The 10,388-nt window shown below is 38.4% G+C and overlaps 1 protein-coding gene across 5 annotated transcripts in view; it reads right to left on the bottom strand.

The window, feature by feature from the left end:
- The window catches only part of RPGRIP1 (RPGR interacting protein 1), a 31,688-nt gene extending 21,790 nt beyond the window's left edge, over window positions 1-9,898 (bottom strand). For 2 of the 5 annotated variants that reach the window (XM_021003542.2, XM_021003381.2), the window contains exons 1-6: window positions 9,813-9,895; window positions 9,397-9,543; window positions 5,947-6,020; window positions 3,918-4,063; window positions 1,802-1,956; window positions 750-908 (exon numbers count right to left, since the gene is read on the bottom strand). In XM_021003542.2, coding sequence (XP_020859201.1) covers window positions 750-908; window positions 1,802-1,956; window positions 3,918-4,063; window positions 5,947-6,020; window positions 9,397-9,534 — 672 coding nt within the window. In that variant the 5' untranslated portion in view covers window positions 9,535-9,543; window positions 9,813-9,895. Of the gene's footprint in view, window positions 1-749; window positions 909-1,801; window positions 1,957-3,917; window positions 4,064-5,935; window positions 6,021-9,396; window positions 9,544-9,812 lie in introns of all 5 variants that reach the window. The other 3 variants (XM_021003608.2, XM_021003689.2, XM_021003776.2) reach the window with 3 other exon arrangements.
- Between the last annotated feature and the right edge of the window lie 490 nt (window positions 9,899-10,388).

The following is a 10,388-nucleotide window of genomic DNA, read 5'->3' on the forward strand; positions in this document are numbered from 1 at the left end:
GTGAGGTTGATGGACCCCTTACCAGAATAATGTGCTTAAATGCATAAAATATATATAGGTTTCTTTCTTTTTTCCCCAGAGGCAATCAGGGTTAAGTGACTTGTTCAGGGTTACATAGCTAGTAAGTGTCTGAGGTCAAATTTGAACTCCAGTCTTCCTGACTCCAGGGCTGGTGTTCTATCCACTGCACCACCTAGCTGCCTCAAATTTATAGGCTTTCAAAGGAAATAAAATATACTGAAATATAGTTATTGAAATATTGGAAAGAAAAGTTCATGAACTACAAGTTAAGAACTCTGCTTTAAGGAGTTCAGGAAAAACTGGGCTAGGGGATATTCTGCCAATAGCTTTTTCAAGAAAGGAGTGGCTACTCATGGATTTATTATTTTTCAGGGAACCCTTCAAGGATGGCATCACCCCAGGAAACAGCTGTTGTAATAGTGTCATGGAGCATCAGGTTCTTGGTAGCAGCAAAAATGTCTTCTAGAAATAGAGGAAGAGCTCCACATTCCCTGTATGCAGTAGCTGTTCCCTGACCTACTCTTACTGCCAGCATTTTACGAAAAAGTTGTTTGTCTTTCAGCCTCTGCAATGGGAACAGGTCTCAGCTTTGCAGACAGTGGCACAGTGTCTGGACATGACAACATAGAAGGATGTATCAGCTCCTATTTAACTTTGCTTCCCTTCTCTTAAATGGTGATACCTCACCAAGTACCATATCCACTTCCTGCTCCCTTCTTTTTTTGCACCTGATAATGTTTGTTGATCTGGTGCTGCACAAGTAGCATGTCTCTTGTCTTCTCTAATTCTAGTGCAGTTTCTGCGTGTGCCGCTTTCATCTGATTATAAGCCCAACACAGGTTCTTTTCGTCTTCTTGGATTTCTTGTAGAGAGTTCAGTTCATGGGTCTTCAAAGAGAAAAGAATTGGTTAAAAAGCATCTTAAGTATGATAAAAGTAATAATAAATGTCTTATAAAGAAGTGGTTACTGATAAAATGTCATCAACAGATTTTGCCTCAAAATATTTTTTGTATGAAGCAACACAAACTACAATTAAGTGCTGTGGGTTCAATCCTAGCTCTGCCCTGATGTTGAGTAACCTCTCCAGTCTTTGTATTCCTTATCTAGAAAATGAAGGGGACTGGAATAGATCACGCTAAGATCCTTTCCAAGTTCCAAATCTATCATCCTGTACCCCCATGATTCTACTCTTTTCCTTGTTTTCTTGTATTTTAAATAGTAGCGGGTACACTAAAATTGTAAGGAGCAGGATAGGATTAAGATGAAAAAAGATAGTTTAGAACTAATAAAATCTGGCTTCCCAAGAATTTGTGCATTGTGATATATTCTCATCTTCATCTTTCTCAAATTTCCTACAGCTTTTTGTATTCTGTTTGACTTTGGATACAGATTATTTGGTTGTTCACTTATTCTCTATTTGATTTCTTTTTGAAAAGGGTATTGACCCAGCATTAAAGACCAGAGCCTTGTCTTGTTGTCTTCACAATTTCCAGTTCATCCTGAAACAAAATGATTCTTTATCTTTTCTATATTTTTATCATTTGGTTTAGACTCTATGGCAGGGGCTTTTAACCCTTTCTGTGTCATATATCTCTATGGCTTTCTAGAGAGGTTGATGGACCCCTTACAAGAATAATGTATTTACATGCATGAAATACACAAAATTCTTTTTTTTTTTTCTGGAGGCAATCAGGATTAAGCGACTTGTCTAGGATTCAGGCCACTCCTAAGAAATAATTACCTGTGTTTCAGAAACAAAAAATAAAAACCCAAACCAACCCTTGTATACTCTTGGTGTGAAGGTTGCAGAAAGTCTGGATCTGACTGGCTGCTAGTAGTGGTCATGGTGGTAGTTTTCTGTTGGAGAAGTTCTACTTCCTTTTTATGTTTCATTAGCATCTGGGTGACTTCCTGCTTCAGGTCTGCATTTTCAGCTGGATAAAGAAACAAGTGAGTCTGTAAAGGCATTTAAAAGATTTTCTTGATTAAGATTTTTGAGCTAGTAAAAGGAAAAAAATATCCCTTGCTGCCCAAAGTTACCTTGGTAAATTTGGTCCTAGGAACACAAAGCAATTGGCTTTACGTTTTTTATTCCCCTTGCTTGCCCCGATTCTCTTTCTTTCTTGTTCTCTAGCCTATTTACTCATCAGTAACTAAAATTAGGTGCTACCACTTTAGGATTCTTAACAGATCTCTCTGTATTTTTTCCCCCTTCTCTTATTTCCTTGATATTTCACTCATTTTCCTTTCCTTTCTTGGGTGGAGACACAAGGAAGATCCTGATGCACATATGAATCTGATATGGCTAGCTCCCAGGGGGAAGTCTGGGTTACTGTTCTGTGACATTTTTTGGAAGTTTGAGCCACTGGAGTCACCTGTTAAACTCACTTGCTTCTACCACCTGTATCCCATAACTAAGACTTATATGGAGTCTGTTAGAAAAAAAAAATCTTCCAGCAAGAAGGTATTTGTTAACCATATAAACCCCAAATTTCAAGGGTCTCATGACTAAAAAGGCAGCTCCTGATTATAAAAGACTTTTGAATACTCTTAGACTGCATAATAAATAAGGCAAAGAAGAATATTATTTTGCAACCCTCACAGGAAGCTAAGTATGGAAGACAAAAACTACTCAATAAAAACCTTAATTCTAGTGAAGGTGAAAATATTACAAAGGTGGGAAAGTACAAATGTTTGTGTCACTCTTCTTTGATTATAAATATGACCTAATTTCTGGTGTCTCTATCCTAGCTATCCATGACAAGCTACAAAATCAATTCAACACACATTTATTAAGCACCTAGTGTATACACAGCACTGTATTAGGAGCTAGGTGGTAGAGATACAAAGCCTTGGTGAGACGTAATCCCTGAACTCATGCAGATCACAGACTAGTAAGAGTTTAGGCATAAGTATAAACAACCAAAATACAGATTGACGCTGCCCTAAAGCCCAGGTTTCCTTATCTGCAAAATAAGGGTGTTAAGATTAAGATTACACACACACACACACACACACACACACACACACACACACTTTAAAAAGTTACAAACAGAGTGCTGTAAGAGAAGAAATGTAGAAATTAAGAAGGGAATGATTATGGCCCATTGCCTCTACAAATCCTGAAACGGCAGTCCATTAAGATAGGGCTTTATAACAATATAACTGATTAGTTTCATCTTGAACCATTTTGTCCTGCACTTAGTGTATAGACATAAAAAAATACAGCAACCTGTCATGTTGACTTGAGTTTTTGTAAGGGAGATAAAAGAGAAAATAAAACATCTTTCTTCTAAAAAAAAATAAACAAAACAAACCCAAGTCTGGAAGATACTACCGTCAATGAGCAACAGCAGTTTGATCTAATAATTCCATAACATCCTACTCATAATAATCCATGTGTGTGTGTTTAAGGTCTGCAAAGTACTTTCTATGATTGATTCTGAGCTGTTTCAGTTGTTTTTCAGTCATGTCTGACTTGTCATGACCCTATTTGGGGTTTTCTTGGCACAGTTATGAGAGTTGTTTGCCAAGTAAGTATTTTCTGATACCGTATTTCATTTGCTCTCACAACAGCCTGATGTTATCTTCATTTTACAGAAGTAGGAAAGTAAAGCTGAAAGAAAGAAGGGGAATGACTTGTCTATTTTCCCACAGCTAAATTCATATGTGCATTAGGGCCTTCCTCGTGTCTTCATCCCAAAAAAGTAGAGGAAAATGAGCAAAACATCAAGGAAATAAGAGAAGGGGGGGGAATTACATAGGGATCTGTTAAGAATCCTAAAGCGGAAGCACCTAATTTTAGTTATTGACAAGTAATAGCTAAGTATCTTTGAGGTAGGATTTGAACCCAGGTCTTCCAGCACTCTACCCACTGAAACACCTTGTCACTTACCCTGCTCCTTAGCCAGTTGAAGCAAGATCTTTCTCTTCTCTTCTACCTCAGAATCCAGCTGCTCCTGTAGATGAGAGACTTTCTGCTGGAGCCGTTCCTTTATGAGGTCAGTGCTCCAGTGAGGCTGACTGTTGCTGTTTAACATGCTGGGAATGTTGAGAGAAGTGTGGGGGAGGGAGGAAATATCAGATAAATAATTTGAGGTTGTCAACATGGCTTTCATCTTCCATAGTTTCAGCATTTCCTATGTTTAGGACCTCATTTACTCCCCTTCATGTTCTTCCTGACTGCTGGACCCAACTGTCATTCCCAACCGCCTTGGAACCTTTAGGAGCCCGTGAAAAATGAGTGATCCGGGGCAGTTAGGTGGTACAGTGGATAGAACACCGATCCTGAAGTAAGGAGGACCTGATTTCAAAAACAGCCTCAGACCAAACACTTGACACTTACTAGCTGTGCGACCATGGGCAAGTCACTTAACCCCAATTGCCTAATTTAAAAAAAAAAAAAGAAAGAATGTGAAAGATGAGTGATCCACACTCCGTCAGTTGGACTCTAGAGCTTCTGCCTGGATAACCCACCCACCCAGCCCTGCCAAAGCCACTGTCCTGCCCCCCACCCCCACCCCAAGCTCTTCTCCATTATAATATGGTTTTCATTAGCCTGGGAACCATGAACCAAGATATTTTTTTACGACAGGCTGTATTGATTATAAGAGAAAATATTTTCCCTCTTCTCCCTCCAGGAGATCAAATTCAGAAATAATTTGCCTCTTTAACTAGATTTTAAAGTTATAGGACTTAAGAGCAGGGACTGTGTCTTCTTTATGTTCTAATAGGACATAACTTCATTGCCAGATGTATTGGCATACTCAGTTGGTCTGGCAATGAAGTTCTCTGGGCAAAGGAAGGTAGAACATTTACACACACACACACACACACACACACACACACACACACACACACACGCACGCGCACACACACTCGGGCACCTAGGTAGCACAGTGGACAGAGTATAGGGCCTAGAGTCAGGAGGACCTGAGTTCAAATTCAGTCTCACATACTAGCTGTGTGACCCTGAGCAAGCAACTTAACCCTGTTTGCCTCAGTTCCTCATCTGTAAAATGAGCTGGAGTAGGAAATGGCAAACAACTCCATTTTCTTTGCCAAGAAAACTCCAAACTGGGGTCATGCAGAGTTGGACCTGATTGAAACAACTCAATAACACAAACATATATACACACCCATTCATATAGATAGATAGATATGTATATTTACATATAGCCAGCTCTTAAGCTAGTTTATACAAAAACGTGGATCCAAGGTGGACCTTACAGTGGCCTACAACACACCCAAGGGCAGCTCAAACCATATTAAAATATAACTGGGAAATATTTAACAAGATAAATAAAAATACAATAAAACACAGATAATGTATAGGTTTCTAAGTCAATGTGCAGCATGCAGGGATCCTTGTATATGACTAAATGGCATATATCTATTGAATTTGACATCACTGTCGTGGATGATTTAAAAAAAATGGGTAACAATCATTTAGGGGAGAGGATTTTTTAAATGAATAAGTTTTTTTTTAAGTAATTCTTTTCAAATGGTATTTTATCTAGGCTAATATTAAAACTAGGCTGCATTTCTTGAGCATACAAAGCTAGGTCTGGTTTTAAAATATACTACAGAAAGGGCAGCTAGGTGGCTCAGTGGATAGAGCTCTGGCCTTGGAGTCAGGAGGACCTGAGTTCAAATCTGCTCTCAGACCCTTGATACTTAATAGCTGTGTGGCTCTGGGCAAGTCACTGAACCCTCATTGCATCACCAAGAATTTTTAAAAACTTAATAAAATGTGCCAGAGATAATAAAGAACTCACTACATTTGTTTTTTTGAATTGAAGCTTCCAAGCTGTTTACCAAGACCCCAGGTAGGCTGCCCTGAGCCTCACCTTCTCAGTTCTGCTTAATCAGGACAGAACCCTCTTTTTTCCTGTCCCCTTCCTTGGTACTCACTTTGTACTCACTTTTTTAAGAGTCTGTCATGATTTCCCTTCAGTAGATTTCTCTCTCTTTTCAAATCCTCCACTCTGTCCTCAAACTGAAAAAAATAGGACATTTTTGACTACTTAAAAAACTAATGCTTTGAGTTTGTAAGAGCTTGACTTCTCTCTTCACCATCATATTAATACTTTCTTGGCCTATTTCCAATAATCATCTTGAATGTAGAAGCCAAGGTAGGGAAGCATTAATCCAAACCAAAGGGTCCTTCTGGATCAAGTGAGAGCAGGCGATGATGAAGGTACTGCTGAAATAAATTAATGAGAAACCTGGAAGAATGGTTTCATGTGTGGCTATGAAAGAGAATGACTCAGCTACTATTAACAGCTGCAGACCTTACTCCCCACAGTGAGAAAACCCAGATAGATAGAAGTAAACCCACACTGTAATGCTTTCCTGGTAAAGAAGATGAAGGAATGCTGGCTCAGTCTTTAAACATGACTTACTGAGTGCAGAGGACTGTGCGATGTGGTGTAGAAAAACATCAAATATGAATAGAAAACTCTCAAAAAAAACTTACAGAATTGATAGCTGAGCAAGGAAATGTAATTTGGATTATAAAATTCTTGCTTTAGTAAAAATTCCTTAAACAGTGAAAAAAAAAACCTCTCTGCCCTTAAGGACTGACAAATACAAATGGAAAGAGAGCACAAATAATAAGAAAACTGAAAAATGCTTTCATGAATAGGCAACCTACATGCACTTAAATATGGTGCAAACAAACAATATGTACTTAAAGCACTAGAGGGCACAGGAAGACATGTAAATTAATTTATATAATTTAAGAAATCTGCATGACAAAAGTATTATACCCAAGATAAAAAGGAAAAAAATGACAATTAGAAAAAAAGTATAGGCAATATATAAGATATAAAGCCATGAAATCTAGAATTTATAAGGAAATTATGCAAAAATATAAGTGCATAATACGAATGATATAAAATGGTCTGACCCAATAATACAACCCTAGTAGATCTATAACTGGGTCATGACCCAGAGATAGAAACAATTTACAAAATAAGAAATACAAATTTAAGTGAACACAATGGGAAAAGTTAAACTTCACTTAAAATTAAAAATGTAGATTAAAACAACTTTGAGGTACATTTTCACATCTATCAAATTGGCAAAAATCAACAAAAAATTACTATCCTCAATGCTAATGGGATAATAAGGAACCAGATACACTTAAAGAGTTTACTGCTGTTATTGCAAAGTGGTGCTATCATTTTGTAGAGCAATTTGACAGTGAACTGTAAGATTTATAAAACTGAAAAATACCAACAGTCTCAATATTGGAATCTACCCCAAGGATGTAATTAAAAAGAAAAAAAAAAGGTACAAATGTGTTTATTACTGCATTATTTATAATACCCCAAATTGGAAACAGCCTAAATATCCAATAATTGGAGACTGGCTAAACAGATGGATATCTCAGTGTTATGCTACCATTAAAAGGGTAGATACTACTAATGAGAAATATTAGGAATATAAAGAAATTTGGAAAGACAAAATAAGGCAAAGTGAAAAACCTAAACTAGGAAAAGAGGCTACACATTAACTATGAACACAGAAAATAAAGCATAAACCTGTACCTAAGTAAATGGACAACCAAAGATATATTGGAAGAGGCCATAGAGCAAATTACTGACAAGCTATCATTATTATGTGTCTATTGTTTTTATTGTAGATAGCTTTGAGCAGCTAAGTGACATAGTGGATAGAGTACTGGGCTTGGAATCAGGAATATTCATCTTCAAGAGTTCAAATCCAGCCTCAGTCACTTACTAGCTTTATGACCCTGGGCAAGTCACTTAACCCTATTTGCCTCAGTTTCTTCATTTGTAAAATGATCTTGAGAAGGAAATGGCAAACTATTTCAATATCTTTGCCAAGAAAACCCCCAATGGGGTCACAAAGAGTCACACACAGCTCAACAACAAATACCTTTGAACTACCACTAAGCCTACCCTCTTCTTTGCTAAGCCTACCCTCTTCTTGTGCAGTTTATATTTTCAACCTGAGTGCAAGGAGGATGTACGTACATATGTGTGTATATATGGATCCTAGTTAAATTTCATCTTCTTAGATTTTATTATTTTTTGTTTTTCGGTTGGGCAATGGGATCAAGTGACTTGCCCAGGGTCACACAGCTAGTAAGTGTTATGTGTCTGAGGCCGGATTTGAACTCATGTCCTCCTGAATCCAGGGCCAGTGCTCTATCCACTTCACCACCTAGCTGCCCCTTAGATTTTCTTTAAGGTGCTGACAGGACCCAAAATTATTGGAACTGTATTTGAGGACTTGTAGATAGAGATTTGGAGGAAGGGAAAACAACTGATTGGTGAAGAAGATTCTGTTCTAGATTTGGGCAAAGAGGGAATGATAGAAGATGCAATAAGAAACTATTTTTAAAACAAATATTTTGAAGTACTACATTACAAAACATTTTTTTGAATGAAATATCTTCAACAACATTTTTAACAGTTCAAAATGTTCTTAAAACTATTATGGGTACAACTGAGCAGTTAGCTTAGGTTAATGAAGGTCCTCACACAATGAGTTCTAACTTCACAATACAAACAGTTGTCAGCAGTTCTTTTTATTAATTATGGTTGGCTGACAGGATTAACAAAGTTAACAGCTGAATGCTTTATTTTAGTGAGCAGCAGCATGTATGTAAGGGGAAACAAGAAAATCTACCTGAACATTAGGTCACTGAGAGCACAGCCTAAATTGTATAGGAGGCAGCTAGGCTAAGTGGATAGAGTGCCGGGCCTGAAGTCAGGAAGATTTGAGTTCATCAGACACCAGCTACGTGAACCTAGGCAAGTCACTTAACCTCTGTTTGCCTTAACTCACTGGAGAAAAAAAATGGCAAACCACTCCAGGATCTTTGCCAAGAAAAACCCATGGTCCAGGGGGTCATGAAGATTTGGACATGACTGAGCAACAATATTTGCATTCCTGGTGCCTAGGACTGTGCCTTATAATACATATTTGGTGAATTAAGTTGAATGCCATCAGAAAAATTAGTTCAGAGCTCTTAGAGCACTAGAAATTGATGGTAGATTTCTACTTCTAGAGCTGTTCTCAGGCTTCCATTTATGCCATGAAAAGTAGACTAAGAAGGCCTGGAAAGTGACATGCTGTGGCTTTCAAGAGGCCTCACAAAGATAAGTCCTTCTTGGACTAATGAACTTCCTCCAGAAACTCTCCAGGGGGCATTTTTGCCACCAGTCCAAATGGATTGAGGAACAATACATTTGCTATAAGAAGGGGACCAAAATTATGTTACTTTCTAAATCATAGCATCCTAGAATTGCAAGAGACTTTAGATCTTCTAGTGCAACCCACCTACAATTGGTGGGAGGCAATCTGCCCAGCATGGCATAGCCTGTATACAGTTTACTTACCTCTCTCACTGTAATCCGTAGGACAGACATGTCTGCCAGCTGACTTTCCAGACTCACCACCTTCTTGTTCTTTTCCTTCAGTTCTGTACTGAGCTCATCCACTTGAGATAGCAGAGCATTATGGGATGTACTTAGCATTCCCTGATTCTGTTGCCACGTAATGAGGAAAAAGGCAAAACAGGAATTCTAAAGGTAGAAGTGGCATTCACAAAGTCTAATTCCAAAGATAATAGCAACCCTGCTAACCCCTTGATTTACTATGGCGAGTGACTGAGACTTAAAGTGATTAATAATGTAATGGATTTTTAACACTAGTATAGCTGACTACCATCACCCCCTGCAATCACCTTAAATGCCTAAAAATTTCTTACAGTCATGATAATCGGAGACAAATTTGACAAATTCGTTCTATGTACCTTATGGCTTCATTGAAAGCTGTCCTGTTTGTGTATCTCCATGTACCCTGGCTTTACCCCATCCACAGAACTGTTGCTGTGGAAACAATAGTGACTCAGGTATTTGTGAGCCAGGCAGACTACTCAAAGTTTACAAGATTCCAGGGTCTTGCTCCGGACTGTGAATGGACTTCTGGGAAGAAGCCAAAGGGCTGCTTCAGGAGAGTCACCATGCAGGACTAACAGTATCTAGGGAAGTAGAAGAGTAATGCAGATAAGAGGATGACCGCAGAGGAGCGAGAGTAGATCCAGTAGACCTTGAAAAGGCTGGTCCCTGACACCTTTGTTTTCTGGGTCTGTTTCACTGGCCAAGAAATAGTCCAAACTTATTTTAGTGGCAGTGGAGCACTGGAAACTTGGAAACTCTGAGTAGCCGGCCCAGTTCACTAACAAATAACCTAGTCCCCACATTTCCATGGCAATGACTCTGTGTGGGTTTGGCAAAGCTGAGTTAAATACTTCTAGGCCTATTTCTTTTCTTTCTAGCATATCTCAACATAAAATTGAAGTGGAGGAGCTAGTGGAGCAGAGTGAGAG

Source organism: Phascolarctos cinereus, unplaced genomic scaffold (assembly GCF_003287225.1).
Source record: "Phascolarctos cinereus isolate Bilbo 61053 unplaced genomic scaffold, phaCin_HiC Scaffold_3;HRSCAF=262, whole genome shotgun sequence".
Classification (NCBI taxonomy): domain Eukaryota; kingdom Metazoa; phylum Chordata; class Mammalia; order Diprotodontia; family Phascolarctidae; genus Phascolarctos; species Phascolarctos cinereus.